Raw genomic sequence first — 22,817 nt, forward strand, 5'->3', positions numbered from 1 at the left:
AAAAGATACTGAAGTACAGTTGGATATGTCATTAAAAATGCTTCTGAAGATTTCAGATTTCACAGTTAAATTATCCATCCTTTAAGAAGAATACAGAACAAGAGTTCTCAACCCTGGCTTTGCAAGAGTAATCACCAATGACAGTTCTTTAAAATACAGATGACTGTGTCATACCTCAATCTATCAATTTAGAATCTCTGAGGAGGAAGGTGCAGGAGTTATTGTTTAAAAAAATTTTTTTAAAAAAATTACCACAATGGATTCAGCCTTGGTAACCACAGATACAGCAAACTCCAAGTGAAAATGAATTTGTGATTTTCCCCCAAATACTTTAAATTCACAAAGGCTTTTAAACAATACTTTTACACTATTAGCTAATGAATATTTACAGTTTGCTATTTATGAAATGAGCTTCTATTATATTCTGTCCATGTTGAGGCTGAATAAGGCCTTTACATTAACGCTAAGTTGCTTACAAATGGTTAGCAAGAAGCAAGGCTCACAAGACTGGAGGTGTTTAGAGCAGGGCAGGGAAGCTCTGAGAGAACTATTAGAGGGCAGACCAATGGGGAAGTTGTGTTCATGGGAATCCACGAGCCTCTGTGAGCCACGCTGATTACATAGCACCATCAACTTGAAAGTTCTATGTTTCCTTTTTGTTGCTGTGCAATAATGTTGAATTCATGAAATGATGGATGATTGAGAATCAACATTTTATTGCTTCTGTTCAGAATCTCTAAGAATGACCTGATCTCTTGATGCCAAGGGAACTTTCCTCACCTGAAGAAAATATTGTGTTAAGTGGTATTTTGTTATGAATCACATGAGGTTTCCTAATATTGGGTTTCCAAATGACTAAGTTCCCCATTTTCCTGAGTATTCTTTGATATTTTTTCTACATTGGTTATTCATTAAATTAAAAGAAATAAAATTGTGATAAACCTTTGTTTCCTATTTTGAAAAATCTGGGGATGGATTTCCTTTGTTCATGTTTTATTCCTTTTTCTTTTTCTAAGTTATTTCCATGTATATGCCTCCTCATTTTCTCCTAGCAGATTTTAATCAAGAGCCGAAGACTTTTCCCTCCATCTTGCTTCAAGACCTGAGCTTATGTGTAGTGTAGTAGCTGAACGTAGGGATGTTGGAATCAGACTCTGGGTTTGAATTTTGACACCTACCAGCTGTGGGATCCTGGTCATGTTGCTTAAACTCCTTGGGCCTTAGTTTCCTCATCTGTAAAAGGATAATAACAATTCCTACCTCACAGAGTTGTTTTGAGCATTAAATGAGGTAAAACATGAAAGAATTTATATCAAGGTCTGGTACATCAGAAGTGCAGTATAATCATTAGATATTATTATTATTATTGTTAACCGATATTTAGAAAACTTTTGTCCAAAAATGGCCATTTTTCTGGTGTGCTAATAAATTTAATTAATGCATTCATCTGCAAACCAACAGGGTTTTCTTAAAAAACGTTCACCTCAAGAAGCTGAAATTCTTCGTCAGCTGTACACCAAGTCGTTTCCAGACCTGTATCACTTCAGTATTCAGAACTTAGAACACCAGATGGAGATGCTGGAGGCCTTTGTGATCATGCAAAGCATCAACATGCTTCAAGGCCTGATCCCTTCCAAGGTAAATCGCTCAACTTTCTAGAACTCTCTCTCCTTTTAGCTGAGCCATACTGTGCAAGGTCTGTGATATTTGAACATGATTCTTAGAACCATGGGGAAGTGGGGAGGTTTCAAACATGGACACTGCATATTTTGTGTTTTTCTTTCATTTCTTTTTTTTTTTTTTTCCCCCACAAAGCAAACCACAGATTTGTGGATTAGGGGCAGGTACGCAGTCATCTAACAAGCATTCAAAATTTATTTTGGAGACCAGCTTGGTATTCCCAGAGATCAGTTCTGCATTTGTTCTCCAGTTTTATTCATCTTTCCCTCGTTCTTGTTTTTGGGGAAAACTGTTATCCCTTTTAGATCTTTGCTATTTTCATTAAAATGTCAAAGCCAAGTTTTGGTTTGAGAATTAAGTAAGTAAAAGAAAAGTTTCTTTTGTGCTCAGGAACAAGGTGGGGAGGTCACGCCGGAGCACCTGGGGAGACTGTACGTCTTCTCCCTGATGTGGAGCGTCGGGGCAGTGCTGGAACTGGATGGCTGGCGCCGCATGGAGCACTGGCTGGGCTCCCAGGAGAGGCTGGCCTTGGACCTGCCGCCTCTAGCAGGGCCTGACGACACCATGTTTGACTATTACGTCGCATCTGATGGTGAGCCCCTCTCTTCTATCCATCCATCACACGTGGGACCAGTTTTTTCCAAAATGGCTACTATTTACACTCTATTTATCTATGTACCTATCATCTATCTATCATCTAGCTAGCTATCATCTATATTTATAAATGGTAATTAAAACTCTTGGCTGTAAAATTGAAATGGAAATGTTTATGTGTGTATGAAACAGAGTCAATTATTTCTTTTTCAAATATTTATTTCAATCGAGTTCCAAATGCACATTTTCTTGTTAAATATACCGTGTACTGAAATTTTAATGAAATAAAAACAAATTAAAAAAATCACCAAATCAGATCCATTTCAGCCATTCATTCGATATAATCAGCAACTTATAAAAAAATGACAAAGTAGGTATATTTTTATGAAATAGGTGTGTATATCTATACATCTTTGTCTATGCATGTATTGCAATACTTTGTTTATTTAAATGTGCATACATATATATAAAGTACATATATACACATATATGAAGTACAAATATACATAATATTTATATATGGCATCCTAGGATATTTTATTTTTGGTTTTACAGTTAGGGAAGTACGTAATGAAAAATGATTTTAGGTACATACGACTATCACTGTCCTATATTTTTCTTTTTAATAAATTATTTATTTGTTTATTTATTTTTGGCTGCACTGAGTCTTTGTTGCTGCGTGCAGGCTTTCTCTAGTTGCGGCGAGTGGGGGCTACTCTTCATTGCAGTGCGTGGGCTTCTCATTGTGGTGGCTTCTCTTGTTGCGGAGCATGGGCTCTAGGCACGCGGGCTTCAGTAGTTGTGGTACGCGGGCTCAGTAGTCATGGTGCACGGGCTAAGTTGCTCTGTGGCATGTGGGATCTTCCTGGACAGGGGATCAAACCTGTGTCCCCTGCACTGGCAGGTGGATTCTTAATCACTGCGCCACCAGGGAAGTCCCTTGCCCTGTATTTTTATACACACTTTTTGTTACTGAAAACCTACATGTTTAAAAAGAAAATTCCAAGATACTTCTTACTATTTCCTAATATTACCACTTTGGGAATAGTTTCTTGGGAAATTTTGACTCAGCCAACACATACTGAAATACTTAGATGTCTGAATTTAATGAATTTTACTTTGTGGGGAGTTTTTGGAAGATGGCTTCATGAGATTCAAGGAAGTCTGCTCATTATAATTAGGAATTAAATTATTAATAGGAACATGAAGATGTAAATGTTCTCTGTTCACCTCAGGTAAATGGATGCACTGGAAGACGTGTACTGAGGAATATGTGTATCCATCTAATATCACCCCCGAATATGGCTCCATCCTGGTGCCAAATGTTGACAGTGTGAGAACTGACTTCCTAATTAAAACCATCGCTAAACAGGGCAAGGTATGGCTCTTTCACTTTTATTAAAAGTAACATATTTAAAAATGTCCCTCGAAAACATGAAGCATCGTGTGACCACCTAGAAGGGTGGGAGAGGGAGGGTGGGAGGGAGATGCAAGAGGGAGGGGATATAGGGATATATGTATACATATAGCTGATTCACTTTGTTATACAGCAGAAACTAACACAACATTGTAAAGCAATTATACTCCAATAAAGATGTTAAAAAGAGAAAAAAGAAAACATGAAGCATCTTGCATTTATTTTAGAATGTTTTATGTTGCTGTTTAGAATAAATAAATGTATTACCCAAATTAATATATGAGTTGAATAGCTTTAATGAGTTGAATAGCTTTAATTCATAATTAAGTAATGATTTTTCATATATTGAGAGAAAGTGAATTTTGACTTGTTTTTCTAAAGAGAAATCCTTCTCTTTTGATCATTGTATTATTTTGCCATGGTTCCCATAACAAAATACCACAGGCTCGGTGGCTTAATCAATGAACATTTCTTTCTGTACAGTTCTGGAGGCTTGAAATGCAAGATTAAGGTGTTGGCGGGTTTAGTTTTTTTGGAGCCCTCTCTCCTTGGCTTGCAGATGGCTGTCTTCTCACTGTGTCTTCCCATGGTCTTTGTGTGTGCATCCCTTGTTTTTCTGTGTGTCAAAATTTCCTCTTCTCGTAAGGATGCCTCTTACACTGAACAAGAGCCCACCTTAACGGCCTCATTTTTCATGTAATCATCCCTATAAAGACCCTGTCTCCAAACGTAGTCACATTCTGTGGTACTGGGGGTTAGGGCTTCCACATATAAATTTTGTGGGGACACAATTCAGCCCATGACAATACTTTTATTGTATTTCTTGGATTTCTTTCTCAACTCCTGTTTTAGGCTGTGCTGTTAATTGGTGAACAAGGAACAGCCAAAACGGTCATGATCAAGGGATTTATGTCAAAGTACGATCCTGAAAGCCATGTGATCAAGAGTCTGAACTTTTCTTCTGCAACCACCCCGCTGATGTTTCAGGTACTGGCTCACTGGTGCTGCTGATTCAGCCCAGGTTTGTGATAAGCTTTGGAGGCTCAAATCTCATGCTGTTCTGCTGTGTCCACTGAACTTCACGTGCACTTTCACAGCCATGGTAAATCCCCTACATACGTCTTCCATTATCTCTATTTTTCTGTTGCAATAGAATCTCCCCCTAGTTAGATGATAACATATAATCTTAAATTATGGAGAACTAAAAAGATTATATATGGTGTTAAAAGCCTCAACACTGGGGGAAGATGGCGGAAGAGTAAGACGTGGAGATCACCTTCCTCCCCACAGATACACCAGAAATACAGTTACACGTGGAACAACCCCTACAGAACACCTACTGAACGCTGGCAGAAGACCTCAGACTTCTCAAAAGGCAAGAAGCTCCCCACGTAGCTGGGTAGGGCAAAAGAAAAAAGAATAAACAGAGACAAAAGGATAGGGACGGGACGTGCACCAGTGGGAGGGAGCCGTGAAGGAGGAAAGGTTTCCACACACTAGGAGCCCCTTCGCGGGCGGAGACTGCTGGTGGCGGAGGGGGGAAGCTTCGGAGCCGCGGAGGAGAGCACAGCCACAGGGGTGCGGAGGTCAAAGCGGAGAGATTCCCGCACAGAGGATCGGTGCCGACCGGCACTCACCAGCCCGAGAGGCTTGTCTGCTCGGCCGCCGGGGCGGGCGGGGCTGGGAGCTGAGGCTCGGGTTTCGGGTTTCAGTCGGAGCGCAGGGGGAGAACTGGGGTTGGCGGCGTGAACACAGCCTGCAGGGGCTAATGCGCCACAGCTAGCCGGGAGGGAGTCTGGGAAAAAGTCTGGACCTGCCGAAGAGGCAAGAGACCATTGTTTCGGGGTGCGCGAGGAGAGGGGATTCAGAGACGGGCGCGAGCTGCGGCTATCAGCGCGGACCCCAGAGACGGGCGTGGGACGCTGGGGCTGCTGCTGCTGCCACCAAGAAGCCCGTGTGCGAGTGCAGGTCACTCTCCACATCTCCCGTTCTGGGAGCCTGTGCAGCCGCCACTGCCAGGTTCCCGGGATCCAGGGACGGCTTTCCCGGGAGAGCGCACGGAGCGCTTCGGGTTGGTGCAACGTCACGCCAGCCTCTGCCGCCGCGGGCTCGCCCCGCACTCCGTGCTCCTCCCTCCTCCCGGCCTGAGTGAGTCAGAGCCCCCGTATCAGTGGCTCCTTTAACCCCGTCCTGTCTGAGCGAAGAACAGACGTCCTCCGGCGACCTACATGCAGAGGCGGGGACAAATGCAAAGCTGAGCCCCGGGAGCTGTGCGAACAAAGAAGAGACAGGGAAATCTCTCCCAGAAGCCTCAGAAGCAGCGGATTAAAGCTCCACAATCAACTTGATGTACCCTGCATCTGTGGAATACATGAATAGACAACGAATCATCCCAAATTGAGGAGTCGTGTGGATGAAAGGTTCTTGGTGCTGCAGCCAGAAGTCAGTGCTGTGCCACTGAGGTGGGAGAGCCAACTTCAGGACACTGGTCCACAAGAGACCTCCCAGCTCCACATAATATCAAACGGCGAAAATCTTCCAGAGATCTCCATCTCAACACTAGCACCCAGCTTCACTCAACGACCAGCAAGCTACAGTGCTGGACACCCTATGCCAAACAACTAGCAAGACAGGAACACAACGCCACCCATTAGCAGAGAGGCTGCCTAAAATAATAAAAAGTCCAAAGACACCCCAAAACACACCACCAGACGTGGACCTGCCCACCAGAAAGACAAGATCCAGCCTCATCCACCAGAACACAGGAACTAGTCCCCTCCACCAGGAAGCCTGCACAACCCACTGAACCAACCTTAGCCACTGGGGACAGACACCAAAAACAACGGGAACCACGAATCTGCAGCCTGCAAAAAGGAGACCCGAAACACAGTAAGATAAGCAAAATGAGAAGACAGAAAAACACACAGCAGGAGAAGGAGCAAGATAAAAACCCACCAGACCTAACAAATGAAGAAGAAATAGGCAGTCTACCTGAAAAAGAATTCAGAATAATGATAATAAAGATGATCCAAAATCTTGGAAATAGAATAGACAAAATGCAAGAAACAGTTAACAAGGACCTAGAAGAACTAAAGGCGAATCAAGCAACGATTAGAAACACAATAAATGAAATTAAAAATACTCTAGATGGGATCAATAGCAGAATAACTGAGGCAGAAGAACGGATAAGTGAGGTGGAAGATAAAATAGTGGAAATAACTACTGCAGAGCAGAAGAAAGAAAAAAGAATGAAAAGAACTGAGGACAGTCTCAGAGACCTCTGGGACAACATTAAATGCACCAACATTTGAATTATAGGGGTTCCAGAAGAAGAAGAGAAAAAGAAAGGGACTGAGAAAATATTTGAAGAGATTATAGTTGAAAACTTCCCTAATATGGGAAAGGAAATAGTTAATCAAGTCCAGGAGGCACAGAGAGGCCCATACAGGATAAATCCAAGGAGAAACATGCCAAGACACATATTAATCAAACTGTCAAAAATTAAATACAAAGAAAACATATTAAAAGCAGCAAGGGAAAAACAACAAATAACACACAAAGGCATCCCCATAAGGTTAACAGCTGATCTTTCAGCAGAAACTCTGCAAGTCAGAAGGGACTGGCAGGACATATTTAAAGTGATGAAGGAGAAAAACCTGCAACCAAGATTACTCTACCCAGCAAGGATCTCATTCAGATTTGATGGAGAAATTAAAACCTTTACAGACAAGCAAAAGCTGAGAGAGTTCAACACCACCAAACCAGCTTTAAAACAAATGCTAAAGGAACTTCTCTAGGCAAGAAACACAACAGAAGGAAAAGACGTACAATAACGAACCCAAAACAATTAAGAAAATGGGAATAGGTACATACATATCGATAATTACCTTAAATGTAAATGGACTAAATGCTCCCACCAGAAGACACAGATTGGCTGAATGGATGCAAAAACAAGACCCATATATATGCTGTCTAGAAGAGACCCACTTCAGACCTAGGGACACATACAGACTGAAAGTAAGGGGATAGAAAAAGATATTCCATGCAAATGGAAACCAAAAGAAAGCTGGAGTAGCAATTCTTATATCAGACAAAATAGACTTTAAAATAAAGACTACTAGAAGAGACAAAGAAGGACACTACATAATGATCAAGGGATCGATCCAAGAAGAAGATATAACAATTGTAAATATTTATGCACCCAACATAGGAGAACCTCAATACATAAGGCAAATACTAACAGCCATAAAAGGGGAAATCGACAGTAACACATTCATAGTAGGGGACTTCAACACCCCACTTTCACCAATGGACAGATCATCCAAAATGAAAATAAATAAGGAAACACAAGCTTTAAATGATACATTAAAGAAGATGGACTTAATTGATATTTATAGGACATTCCATCCAAAAACAACAGAATACACATTTTTCTCAAGTGCTCATGGAACATTCTCCAAGATCATATCTTGGGCAACAAATCAAGCCTTGATAAATTTAAGAAAATTGAAATTGTATCAAGTATCTTTTCAGACAACAATGCTATGAGTCTAGATATCAATTACAGGAAAAGATCTGTAAAAAATACAAACACATGGAGGCTAAACAATACACTACTTAATAACAGAGTGATCACTGAAGAAATCAAAGAGGAAATAAAAAAATACATAGAAACAAATGACAATGGAGACACGACGACCCAAAACCTATGGGATGCAACAAAATCAGTTCTAAGAGGGAAGTTTATAGCAATACAATCCCACCTTAAGAAACAGGAAACATCTCGAATAAACAACCTAACCTTGCACCTAAAACAATTAGAGAAAGAAGAACAAAAACACCCCAAAGTTAGCAGAAGGAAAGAAACCATAAAAATCAGATCAGAAATAAATGAAAAAGAAATGAAGGAAATGATAGCAAAGATCAATAAAACTAAAAGCTGGTTCTTTGAGAAGATAAACAAAATTGATAAATGATTAGACAGACTCATCAAGAAAAAGAGAGAAGGCTCAAATCAATAGAATTAGAAATGAAAAAGGAGAAGTAACACCTGACACTGCAGAAATACAAAGGATCATGAGAGATTACTACAAGCAACTCTATGCCAATAAAATGGACAATCTGGAAGAAATGGACAAATTCTTAGAAATGCACAACCTGCCAAGACTGAATCAGGAAGAAATAGAAAATATGAACAGGCCAATCACAAGCACTGAAATTGAAACTGTGATAAAAAATCTTCCAACAAACGAAAGCCCAGGACCAGATGGCTTCACAGGCGAATTCTATCAAACATTTAGAGAAGAGCTAACACCTATCCTTCTCAAACTCTTCCAAAATATAGCAGAGGGAGGAACACTCCCAAACTCATTCTACGAGGCCACCATCACCTTGATACAAAAACTAGAAAAGGATTTCACAAAGAAAGAAAACTACAGGCCAATATCACTGATGAACATAGATGCAAAAATCCTCCACAAAATACTAGCAAGCAGAATCCAACAGCACATTAAAAGGATCATACACCATGATCAAGTGGGGTTTATTCCAGGAATGCAAGGATTCTTCAATATATGCAAATCAATCAATGTGATACATCATATTAACAAATTGAAGGAGAAAAACCATATGATCATCTGAATAGATGCAGAGAAAGCTTTCAACAAAATTCAACACCCTTTTATGATAAAAACCCTCCAGAAAGTAGGCATAGAGGGAACTTTCCTCAACATAATAAAGGCCATATATGACAAACCCACAGCCAGCATCGTCCTCAATGGTGAAACACTGAAATCATTTCCACTAAGATCAGGAACAAGACAAGGTTGCCCACTCTCACCACTCTTATTCAACCTAGTTTTGGAAGTTTTAGCCACAGCAATCAGAGAAGAAAAGGAAATAAAAGGAATCCAAATCGGAAAAGAAGAAGTAAAGCTGTCACTGTTTGCAGATAACATGATACTACACATAGAAAATCCTAAAGATGCTACCAGAAAACTACTAGAGCTAATCAATGAATTTGGTAAATTAGTAGGATAGAAAATTAATGCACAGAAATCTCTGGCATTCCTATAGATTAATGATGAAAAATCTGAAAGTGAAATCAAGAAAACACTCCCATTTACCATTGCAACAAAAAGAATAAAATATCTAGGAATAAACCTACCTAAGGAGACAAAAGACCTGTATGCATAAAATTATAAGACACTGATGAAAGAAATTGAAGATGATACAAATAGATGGAGAGATATACCATGTTCTTGGATTGGAAGAATCAACATTGTGAAAATGACTATACTACCCAAAGCAATCTACAGATTCAATGCAATCCCTATCAAACTACCACTGGCATTTTGCACAGAACTAGAACAAAAAATTTCACAATTTGTATGGAAACACAAAAGACCCCGAATAGCCAAAGCAATCTTGAGAACGAAAAATGGAGCTGGAGGAATCAGGCTCCCTGAGTTCAGACTCTACTACAAAGCTACAGTAATCAAGACAGTGTGGTACTTGCACAAAAACAGAAAGATAGATCAATGGAACAGGATAGAAAGCCCAGAGATAAACCCATGCACATATGGTCACCTTATCTTTGATAAAGGAGGCAGGAATATACAGTGGAGAAAGGACAGCCTCTTCAATAAGTGGTGCTGGGAAAACTGGACAGCTACATGTAAAAGTATGAGATTAGATCTCTCCCTAACACCATACACAAAAATAAGCTCAAAATGGATTAAAGACTTAAATGTAAGGCCAGAAACTATCAAACTCTTAGAGGAAAACATAGGCAGAACACTCTATGACCTAAATCACAGCAAGATCCTTTTTGACCCACCTCCTAGAGAAATGGAAATAAAGACAAAAATAAACACATGGGACCTAATGAAACTTAAAAGCTTTTGAACAGCAAAGGAAACCATAAACAAGACCAAAAGACAACCCTCAGAATGGGAGAAAATATTTGCAAATGAAGCAACTGACAAAGGATTAATCTCCAAAATTTATAAGCAGCTCATGCAGCTCAATAACAAAAAAACCAAACAACCCAATCCAAAAATGGGCAGAAGACCTAAATAGACATTTCTCCACAGAAGATATACAGACTGCCAACAAACACATGAAAGAATGCTCAACATCTTTAATCATTAGAGAAGTGCAAATCAAAACTACAATGAGATATCATCTCACACCAGTCAGAATGGCCATCTTCAAAAAAGCTAGAATCAATAAATGCTGGAGAGGGTGTGGAGAAAAGGGAACACTCTTGCACTGCTGGTGGGAATGTGAATTGGTACAGCCACTATGGAAAACAGTATGGAGGTTCCTTAAAAAACTAAAAATAGAACTACCATATGACCCAGCAATCCCACTACTAGGCATATACCCTGAGAAAACCATAATTCAAAAAGAGACATGTACCAAAATGTTCATTGCAGCTCTATTCACAATAGCCCGGAGCTGGAAACAACCTAAATGTCCATCATCGGATGAATGGATAAAGAAGATGTGGCACATATATACAATGGAATATTACTCAGCCATAAAAAGGAACGAAACTGAGCTATTTGTAATGAGGTGGATAGACCTAGAGTCTGTCATACAGAGTGAAGTAAGTCAGAAAGAGAAAGACAAATACCGTATGCTAACACATATATATGGAATTAAAAAAAAATGTCATGAAGAACCTAGGGGTAAAATGGGAATAAAGACACAGACCTACTTGAGAATGGACTTGAGGATATGGGGAGGGGGAAGGGTAAGCTGTGACAAAGTGAAAGAGAGGCATGGACATATATACACTACCAAACGTAAGGTAGATAGATAGTGGGAAGCAGCCGCAGAGCACAGGGAGATCAGCTCGGTGCTTTGTGACCGCCTGGAGGGGTGGGATGGGGAGGGTGGGAGGGAGGGAGATGCATGAGGGAAGGGATGTGGGAACAGATGTATATGTATGACTGATTCACTTTGTTATAAAGCAGAAACTAAAAAAAAAAAAAAAAAGAGTCATGTACCAAAATGTTCATAGCAGCCCTATTTACAGTAGCCTGGAGATGGAAACAACCTAAGTGTCCATCATTGGATGAATGGATAAAGAAGATGTGGCACATATATACAATGGAATATTACTCAGCCATAAAAAGAAACGAAATTGAGCTATTTGTAATGAGGTGGATGGACCTCGAGTGTGTCATACAGAGTGAAGTAAGTCAGAAAGAGAAAGCCAAATACCATATGCTAACACATATATATGGAATTTAAGAAAAAAAAAATGTCATGAAGAACCTAGGGGTAAGACAGGAATAAAGACACAGACCTACTTGAGAATGGACTTGAGGATATGGGGAGGGGGAAGAGTAAGCTGTGACAAAGCAAAAGAGAGGCATGGACATATATACACTACCAAACATAAGGTAGATAGCTAGTGGGAAGCAGCCGCATAGCACAGGGAGATCAGCTCGGTGCTATGTGACCGCCTGGAGGGGTGGGATAGGGAGGGTGGGAGGGAGATGCAAGGTGGAGGGGATATGGGAACATATGTATATGTATAACTGATTCAGTTTGTTATAAAGCAGAAACTAACACACCATTGTAAAGCAATTATACTCCAATAAAGATGTAAAAAAAAAGTCTCAACACTGTTTAGAATATCTCTGTAGAAAAGCCTGTGAGCATGCAAAATCCAAAATTGAAAGAAATATTATTTATTCCCCATGTAAACCTACTTCTTCTCCCTACTGTCTGCTTTTCTGTGGGTGTTACTATTATTCTAGTCATTAGGATATACACACTGGAGTCATCTTTGTTGGTCTCTCTCTTGAGTCAAGGGCTGCTAATACATCTAAGGAAATACTTTTCATGTTGTGTCCTTTTTCTCCCTTCACCCTATCCACCTCTACATAATCTACTTCATGATTCCACAACAGGATATTAGCATCAAAGAATCTTGAAGCTGGTCTTGCTTCAAGTCTGATCCTCTTCAAATCTAGTTTCTATTCTTTTTCCAGTCTCTGGTTCCTATTTATCTTGTTGTTCACTGACTTAACATTCCACAATGGCTCCTATTATCAATTGCAGCAAGGAATACAATCTTAGAATCTTAGCACATTAAAGATTTTGCTTATGGTGGTATCATTGAGGAGGAACAGAGAACAACTCTCAAGTTTGCATGGGTTTTGTCAATTGAACTGCCAAGATTGACCAGGGCTTGCAGAGGCTAACTGGTTCTTTTTTCCTATTCCTAAATTATTTAAGAAACCATAGAGTACATCTTAAACTTCAGTCCATGCTTTAATTGTTTGCAAATAATCTATGATACCTTTATTAGAACATTAATACATTAATAAAAGATACATTTTATAAATTGAAATGTACGAAATGGTACACTTGAAAAGATACATATGAAAAAGAGTTAGGAAAAGGTACATTCATAAATTGAAAATGGAAGGGAAATTTTTAGGGGAATTCAAATCCAAAGAACTTCATTTTTGATTAACTTCATTGTTCTTTAGTTGTTGAAATGAAAATATCAAAGAGCAATGAAAATTCTTGAGAACAAGGCTAAATCATGACTTTTTAATCACTTAATATAATTGGTGACTACAGAGTGCCAAAAAACTAAGACCATTGATTAAGTTTCTAAATAAGACTGTCAAAACATTATGCTCCTCTGTTAGAGATGGAATTTCCAAAACTGGCTAGCCTTCTATCATTAATGAATATCATTTACACACTGTTGTGTTGGGAAGGTCTGGATCGAAGGTGAACCCCAGACTGCAGTGACTCAGCAGTGGTATTTTTGTGTTTGGGGAACCACACACTAGATTATCCTAGGCTGGCAAGGTGCTTACATTATACACATTCCCTTGATACTATTTTACATTTTTAAAACTGTTTTACTTTTGGAGAACATCTCTTTAAAGGTTATAATATAACCTTACTTGTGGATGGAGATTGTTAAACATTAAATCAAAGTGTGATTTTTTTTTCATTATGTAGGGTAGCTGTCTAGCTCTTCACATTTCTTGGGAGTGGATTGAATCTTTAGGGCTGCAGTGCAATTCTGACAGCAACCACCTGGAGTTAGTGCAGACTTCACAGGTGAAGGGCTGAGTCCCTACAAAACTACTGTCATTTCAGAACCAGCCACAAGCTCAGGGGTTCCCAGGCTACCAACACTTCTGAACAATTGGCTGCAAACTGAAAGGTTTCTGTGACCCTGTCAGTTTTGATAATTCACCAGAATGACTCACAGAATTTAGGAAAATGCTATGCTTATGATTATGGTTTTATTATAAAAGATATTGGGATCAGCCAAAAGAAAATGCACAGGGCAAGGTCTGGGAGGGTCCCGAATGTGAACCTTCTTTGTCCTCAGGATGTATTACTCTCCAGGCATATCTGTGTATATCAGCAACCAGGAAGCTCACCTGAGCCTCAATGTCCAGAGTTTTTACTGAAGTTTTATTACATAGGCATGATTGGTTGGCCATGTGATTGAAGTCAGTCTCCAAACCCCTTCCCCCTGGGAAGTCAGCTGATATCACGTGGTTTAAAGCCCTAACACTCTAATCGAAGTTTGATCTTTCTGGCATGAGTGGTCTGAGGGGCCCACGATGAATAACAAAGCCGTTCTTATTATGCGGGAAATTCCAAGGGTTTAAAGGCTCCCTCCTAGGAACCAGGGACAAAGGCTAGCCAAATTCTTTAGTATATGGCAAGGAGTTGTCACATATTTTGCTAGTAACTCTTGGTGACATTTACCCCTCTCAGGTGGTAAAGACCTGTGCTTTATGTCTCTATAGCATGAAATACTTAGTAATTTCCTAGAAAAAGGCACACGTAATCTAGAAAACATCCTGTTTATTAATATACAAATTCATAAACCATGTAATAAATTTCTAGGAGCAGCACCATATCGAAGTATAATAAATTAGAAGAAGAAGAAAAAAACAGGTTTTCAAAACATAAACATCTGTATTCTTTAGGGTTCCATTATCTGATTCACAACTATTGATGTTTAACCCAAATCCTTCCTATCCTTCAGTAAGAAGGTGGTCTCAACACTTCACTATTTCTTTTTCTGTTCAGAAGCATCACAGGATCATCTGGTCTGTTTAGTGCCTGTTTTGACTGCTAAGCATCAAGGCTTTCAATTAAGCTAGACTCATTAGTTTTAGAAAACTTCCAATTAGCCAAACTGCTGTAATTAACTTTCTCACTATAATTTTCAGCCGTTCATGCTAAACAAGGGCTGATGGAGCTGAGCATTTGTCTCTGTGTGTCCCATTTATTTGGATCCAAACCAAACTGAAATTGTAGATGATAAAATAGATACCGTCCATCCCTCCCGTGTTGCCATGATGGCACATGTGTCAAGGACATACGTCTGTTACTTCCCAGGTTGTTTTCATCTGAACTTCCTTTGTTTTTACTATGGTGTCACTTTCACATCTGTTATCAGCAGGAGGACAGACTCTATGTCCCTCTTTTCCTAGGACTGTCCAGTTAACTTCTGCTGTCTCAGATGAATAATGAATAGCATCCCTGTTACTCTCCAAAGTATGAAGTTTGGACCAAAATTATATGGTCACCCTCTTTTTGGCTAAGGAAATTTCAGTCAGTCTTTTAAGAGAGATGATTTTTTTTCAAAACAAATATTGTTTTAATTTTTTTATTTTTGAAAGTAATTCACATGTAGCTTTAAAAATGTAAACAATACAGAAAATAAGACAAAAAAATTTCTTAAGAGAATCTCTGAAAAGATTTCTCTGTTCTAAAAATAATCTCAAAGTATTCTGAGTGCAACAACCGTCTTACAAATGTTTGTGTAGCAATAGGTTTTGTTTTTTAAAAATGACAATTGTAGAGCTTGGAAGGAAATTCCACATTTTTTTCTAGACTCAGAACCACTTTTCCTAATGAAATCTTACGTGGAAGACTAACCTATCAAACAGGTAACAAGCAATTTGCTTTGATGGAATTGGAGCTGGCCTCCTGAAATCCCTTCCAACCTCCTTCTTGCTTCCTGTAGGGGCCCGAGTGATTGAAGAAAATCTTTTCTATGCTTCAGAGCATAGTCTGAAAACCAGTTTCCAGAGGAGACTCTTAAGATATAATACGTGAAAGTATTTTTTTATGGTAAAAAGCTCTCTAAAAATGTCAGGTTTCACTGTTAATATTAACACACTCAGGTTGAGGAAGATTGAAGTACTCATTTGAGTTCCCAGATAGTTGGTGGCAGAACCTGGGTGAGAAACCAAGTTCCCACGTCTTCCACTGCGCTTTTCCAGTTCACCCACCTGATCCTTCCAATGGCTTTTCTTTATTCCTATTAATATTAAAATGGCTGATTTATCACAGTGCATTTTTTTAATTTTTAGCTTTTAGTTACATATTATATTTTCATGTTATTTTTGATATAATTTTACTTTTTATAATATGCTATTGAGAATTTTAAACTTTACTAATATAAGCCTGTTTTCATTTGGTTTTGATGAGTTACAATAAAATGGAAAGGTATTCTTTAGACAGTAGATTTCTTTTTTTTTTTTTTTTTTTTTTTTTGCGGCACGCAGACCTCTCACTGTTATGGCCTCTACCATTGTGGAGCACAGGCTCCAGACGCACAGGCTCAGTGGCCATGGCTCACGGGTGCAGCCGCTCTGCAGCATGTGGGATCTTCCCAGACCGGGGCACGAACCCATGTCCCCTGCATTGGCAGGCGGACTCTCAACCACTGCGCCACCAGGGAAGCCCCAAGACAGTGGATTTCTTAATAAAAAGCATAAGCTCTCTATTTTTATCTTTTAGCTAAATAGCAGATACATGGAAGCCTAAACTTAAGTATATTTTATATTTCAATTTGATTGGATGTAATATGTATGAAAAATGGTTTAAGTGCTGATATATAGAGATACCTATAGTAATACAAAATATCTTTCATTTTTATGATGCATTAAATTCACTAAGTGCCTTCACATGTATTATATCATTTATGGATAATATCCTGTTGTGTGTATACACACACATACATATACATGATTTATGTATCTCTATATACATTCCCACTTTTGAGCTGTGGTTCAGTGACTTATGTGGTTTAAAATGACTTATAAGTCATAAAGCTAATAAGTGAGGGAAGTAGCAGTTTAAGCCCTTTTTTCTAACTTTAAACCCAGTTAGAGCTATTGCATAAGGCCATTGCAGTTTACGCAGATTTTGTGTTATGTCCCATTCACAGAGACAATAATGTGAATAGTGAACCCAAGAACTGGGCAGTGCACAACCTCCTCAGCTGTACCTGTTCCTCCCCCTGGCTGGGAAACAGACATGTGCACAATCAAGTATAGCTGATGTGATAAGTGCTACTTATGGAGTAATCTAAGTACCCTGGAGCCCAGAGGAGGAGGGGATTCATTTTGTTAGGAAATTACAGGACTAAATGTAATGAAAGAGTTGACCATTACTTGGGGGAATTTAATATTTATATAATGTTAATATTTTAGGGATTACAAAGGCTGAATTGTCTATTAAGAGACTAATTCAGAAAATTGAATTGCCCTAGTTTTAGAGCTTTTCATTTGGAATGAAGAAGAGTAGCGTAGGATGGCTTTCCTCAACCCCATTCCTAAGTCTATCTGGATGACTAACCATCTGTTTTTTGTGTCTAAAATGTCACTGTCACAACTGGGGTTCACTCTAGTATCCCATGTATGTGTGAGCTAGACAGACAATGAGGTCAGACAGTTGTTTAGGTGCCATAGATTGCTTCAGATGTTGTCATGCTGACTACCATTCTCCTATTTCAGAGTCAAGTTATTGTCTATTCTCAGAGAACAGCATAAACTGACCTTAGTCCAGGCCCTTGCTAGAGATTTCAACTCTTTACCAATAAGCTGGGTTGAGAGAAGTGACTTTTACGGAAGATCATTCATCTAAGTCAATATTTCACAAATTGTGTTGGGGTAATACTAATGCTGAGAGATTTCTGGCTCAGAAATGGCTATGTTAGGAATTTGTAAATAAGGATCTCTTAAGGAACACTGTAAATCAGTCTGAGAGGAGCATCATTTTATTGTTTTACTGTTAACTGACTATGAAGGAATGAAGACCGTGATGGGCCAGAACCAAGAGGAACCAAAAAGGAATGTTTAGAATTGAGACTGGAAGGTGAACAGGGAGCATCATGGTGTTCCTTGTAAGTCACTAATGAGGAACCACTGGAATACTGCGCAGGATTACATCCCCACTCAGCAAGTTCATTCTGGCTTCAGATGGAGGAGAGAGGGCTGTACTCAGAGAGACTTGAGAGGAGATGGGTACAGTAATTCCTCCAGAGAGAGGTTGACTTGGACCAAGATAGTAAAAGTGGGAGTGGAAAGAGCACAAGGATGCGTTCAAATTGTGGTTGAGAAGCAGGACAGACAGGACTCATTTTTGGTTGAGTGGATATTGTTGGAGGAGAGGGATAGGAGAGAGAGAAAAAAAGGTAAAGACGACTCCCAAGTTTCTTGTCTTTATTGATCTATGTATCAAATATTTACTGATAAATATATTGTACCAGACACCTTTCTAGACACTGAGGAGGCAAGGATGAACAAGATAAACAAGGTGCCTGCCTCCCTTGCATTCTAGTGGGAGAGACAGACAATAATCAAATCAATGAATATACCTATTTGGTTTTATTAACTGGACTATGGTTTATATCACCAAAAAGATGGATGAGGTGGGACGGTAGATCAAGGAGACCAGGGAGAAGGTGGGCGGCAGAATACTACAAAGATGATAAATTATTCTTTAAACTGATTTCTTTGAGGAGACAGAAGAGTCTAGACAGAATTGTAAATCACACAATATAGACATTGTATATGACCTATAAAGAAGTTTCCAGGCCTGACTGGAGGCAGGGAGGGCAATTTAAAAGGTTGTGACATTAATCCATATGAGAAAGACAAATAACTGATCAAGGGCATATCATTTTTCAGAGAGGATGAGATACATTAAAAAGCAGTATTTAAATTGCAATAGAACTTATCAATGTTGGATGTGGAAATGTTTGGTTGAGATTTAGGTAGTTGGTGCTAATCCCTGAGATGAGCACCTAGGAGTGGGTGCAGATTTTATGATGAGGCAGAGACGTCTGCACTTGGATATGTTGATTTTGTGATGCCATGGATCATCTAAGTGGGGAAGTCCAGTTGGAGACGCTAGTCCAAGTATACGGTTTTCCTAAATATTCCCAAACACATAGATCTATGATGGAGTAGAACATGAAGTTATTGTGTTTCAGGCTTTCGGGAGATCTTATCAAACTCCCCAGTTCATTCGGTAACTATTTAATGGCCAGCAGTTATAAACACAGGAAGAAGTCTCAGCTTCTAGGTTCACAAGCTATTTAATTTTTCTTCCTCCTTTGTTTTTGTTTTTATCAACTTAGCGTTTTAATTTTATATATATATATAAAAGTAATAATTTTATATATTAAAATGAATTCCTTCTAGTAATTTCCTGCTATTTCAAAGAAATTAGGGTCATAATGAAGGGGAAGGAAGTGCAGGTATGTGGCTATTACTCCATATTATTTCACCTGTTCCACCTATGGCTTTTAGCTCTTAGAAGGCCCCCCAAGACATAAAATCTTCATGTGCCTATGAGTTCTCATTAATGGACAAGGAAATATCTGGAAGGCTCTAGTTTGCCATAGGGAGTTGTCAAGAGATTATTAATTGCTTTATCCATTTAAATTCATTGAGGAGAGCTAAATTTAGCCCAGTACATTACTTTAAACAGTTTTCTTTTATGTCAGGGGAATATGAAATTCTTCTTGCCATTGTACTGTTGTCAGGGGAAATTTGTGTGATATGTTTATATATCTTTCTATTTTAAAATGGTGAAAAATGTTCACATCTTTTGCTATTGTTCATTAAAATGATGACTGAAAATTACAATTTGAAATTACCAAACTGGGGAAATTTTCAAGGACAGATGTATAGATTTTTGCTTATATCTTGACCTTATTTCATGGTTGTATCTTGAAGGGTTATTAATGTCATTTTAACTGGTTTGCTCTTCATGAAATAAGGAAACTCTTTTTTGGATAGGATGAGAATGCATTTTATCTCAATACACCTCCACTTTCTCTTATATTTATACATTATCTTTAACATGACTTAAATCATGAATCAGTGGGAATAAAATGAGGTCTTTTAAGATTGAGTTTCTGGAGCATGAGAAGTGTGAGCCCTTTCTGTTTTCTTTGCAGTGCTGGCTCTGCTTACTCAGTACATACATTCTGAATAACTGATTGATTTCCAAACTACACTCTATGACCATGGAAATGTTAATACTGTAGTCAATAGTCTGGGGTTCTTCCCTCATGTCCCCCTTACTCCTTTCAACACCCCTTCTGTCAGTTTTAGTATTCCTGTCCACATTGCTAGGACATTTTTTTATAGAGCACAGTGCAGTTTCCTCCTGTACCACCTAAGCTCAGAATGTATTGGATAGAAAGGAGGGGGCATTGTCCTCCACTTTGTGAAGGGGAAGAGAAGTGATTCAGTGTGATTGCATCTGCCCAAAGCAGATTGTGTCAGGCTACAGAAGCCAGTTGGCAGATCTCTCAACAAAGAGAGAACAGTCTTCAGATTATGGCAGCCCGTGGAGCTCAGAGCAAGACCTGAGAAGCCTCTTGGACAGTAGCCCTGTTTAGCTTTGTCTATGATTATAAGGAAACTTTGAGGAGGACTGAACCTTTGAATAATGGGGGTTAGCATTATATTATATTATCACCAACGTAGGCACAATAAGACAAAACTAAATCTGTAGAAATAAACAGAAGAGTCTCATCCCATTCAAGATTTACATTGATCAGAATTTTCTTTACTCCTAAATTAAACCAGATTTTCAAAGGTTATAAACGTTATGCAAGAAAAGTTAGGTACCTCATGCCCTGCTTTCCAGAATTAAGGGACATTTTGGGGGTTTTCTGAGTAATTTCTGTCATTTCAAAGTTTCCTGGATTTTTAAAATAATTAACCATGTCAGGGGATATTTTCACAGATGTTTCTGTTGACTTTTCTGTTTAACAGAGGACAATAGAGAACTATGTGGATAAACGCATGGGCACAACATATGGCCCTCCAGCAGGAAAGAAGATGACTGTTTTTATTGATGATGTGAATATGCCAATAATCAATGAGTGGGGAGACCAGGTATATTGATCCTATTGTGCACTTTATTTGCCTAATTCCTCCTTGATTTATTTTTTGATGAGTAAATATTTTTTACTTTTTCAACTTGCAATTCCTAAATTCCAATAAGGTCCATTATTTGGAAACACTCAAAGAGTTAGGTCCTGGGATATAAAGGAATGACATTTTAATTCTGAAAGTTGTCTTTCTTAGGTTACTAATGAGATAGTACGACAGCTGATGGAACAGAATGGATTTTATAACCTAGAGAAGCCTGGGGAGTTTACCAGCATTGTGGACGTACAGTTTTTAGCAGCTATGATCCATCCTGGGGGCGGACGCAATGATATACCCCAAAGGCTCAAGAGGCAGTTCTCTATATTTAACTGCACGTTGCCCTCTGATGCTTCTGTGGACAAGATCTTTGGTAAAGTGAATGTCAGTGGGGCATGGGAGGGAAGAATCCCTGCTTGGGTTCCAGTGAGAATATATCCACCTAGAAGTCAACACAGAAAGAGCATTGGGTGGTTCCTTAGTCTACGGGCTTCATCACTCTCAAGCAGTGTATTTTGTTTATATAAAGATTTACTTTATTATGTATGTACTGGGTTGAGTGCTAAGTAGATTTTTTCTGCCTATGTATTTCTTTTTTATTTTCTTTTTTTCTTTTTTTTTCACGGAACGCGGGCCTCTCACTATCGTGGCCTCTCCTGTTGCGGAGCACAGGCTCCGGATGCGCAGGCTCAGTGGCCATGGCTCACGAGCCTAGCCACTCCGTGGCATGTGGGATCTTCCCGGACCAGGGCATGAACCCATGTCCCCTGCATCGGCAGGCGGACTCTCAACCACTGCGCCACCAGGGAAGCCCTGCCTATGTATTTCTTTAAGAAACTGTCGCTAGCTTCTTAAGCCAGGAGGTTAAACATTAAATAGTCTTAGACACGATGAGATGCTTTCCTCATGGGTACACATATTTGAGGTCTGCATTGATATAATGCCATACCAAAAGTTTATGTAGCTGATACCTAACCAACCCATAAAATGATTTTGGCCAAAGAAATAATATTGCACAGAGTGGAGATTAGCCAGAGTCTGATCCTCAGAGTAATTTATAGGGTTGTAATAAATTACTGATTGATTACATATGCAGTGTTTCAGAAATAAATTCACCCAAGAAACACTAGCGCAATTGATAACCATAATTATTTAACTGAGAAATGAAAATGAGTTTAGAAACTGATTATGGAATCACTCTTTTCAGAAAAAGTGTAAAGTTATGCATGCATTCGTGTTAGGTACTAATTTACCGTTTCTGAAATTGCAACTGAGAAAAAACTAACTAGGGTTACCCTAATTAATTTCTGGCAGACTAGAATGTCTTCTTAGTGCCCTAGGGTAGTGGAGTATGGCAGTATCTGCCTTCAATCACAGCGGTGGGTTTGGAAACCAAATGACATGGGAATTATCTAAACTTGGGAGAAGTAAAATGGACTAGAAGGAATGACTACTATTGCTTTTAATTATTCTTTTTTGCCTGGAAAATTTTACCTGTAAAGTAAATTAAAATATTTTATAATGCATGGAAAGGCAACAAAAGAATGGAGAAATCTTAGCAGATTCATGAAACCTCCCTATTTCTTCTCTTTTTCTAAGGCAACTTTATATATTCATCATTATTACCCATTTAATAATACTGAATCAGTTCAGCTAGAGTTTTCAACAGTATTTCTTAGGCAACTTTTCAGTATTTGAATGCTAACTTGCTTGTAACTATACCTACTTTGTAGGTTTAAAAAAACCCCAAAGAACATTAATTAATAGAAATTTCTTTAATATATGGTTAACTATTAAAATGTTTAATTATTTTTGTACTCTGCATTATAATGTTTTTCATTTTCGCTTAGGTGATTTGAACTGTCAGTCAAAATGTTATG

At 38.8% G+C, this 22,817-nt stretch overlaps 1 protein-coding gene across 1 annotated transcript in view; it reads left to right on the forward strand.

Annotated features, from left to right (window-relative positions):
• Window positions 1-22,817, forward strand: part of DNAH5 (dynein axonemal heavy chain 5) — a gene marked incomplete at its 3' end in the record, with an annotated part of 240,126 nt that overhangs the window by 125,698 nt on the left and 91,611 nt on the right. The window contains exons 44-49 of the mRNA XM_079701862.1: window positions 1,462-1,638; window positions 2,071-2,272; window positions 3,510-3,652; window positions 4,544-4,678; window positions 20,782-20,904; window positions 21,097-21,310. Of these exons, the coding sequence (XP_079557988.1) occupies window positions 1,462-1,638; window positions 2,071-2,272; window positions 3,510-3,652; window positions 4,544-4,678; window positions 20,782-20,904; window positions 21,097-21,310 (994 nt within the window). The remainder of the gene's footprint in view (window positions 1-1,461; window positions 1,639-2,070; window positions 2,273-3,509; window positions 3,653-4,543; window positions 4,679-20,781; window positions 20,905-21,096; window positions 21,311-22,817) is intronic.

Source organism: Hyperoodon ampullatus (genome assembly GCF_949752795.1).
Source record: "Hyperoodon ampullatus genome assembly, chromosome: 4".
Taxonomy (NCBI): domain Eukaryota; kingdom Metazoa; phylum Chordata; class Mammalia; order Artiodactyla; family Ziphiidae; genus Hyperoodon; species Hyperoodon ampullatus.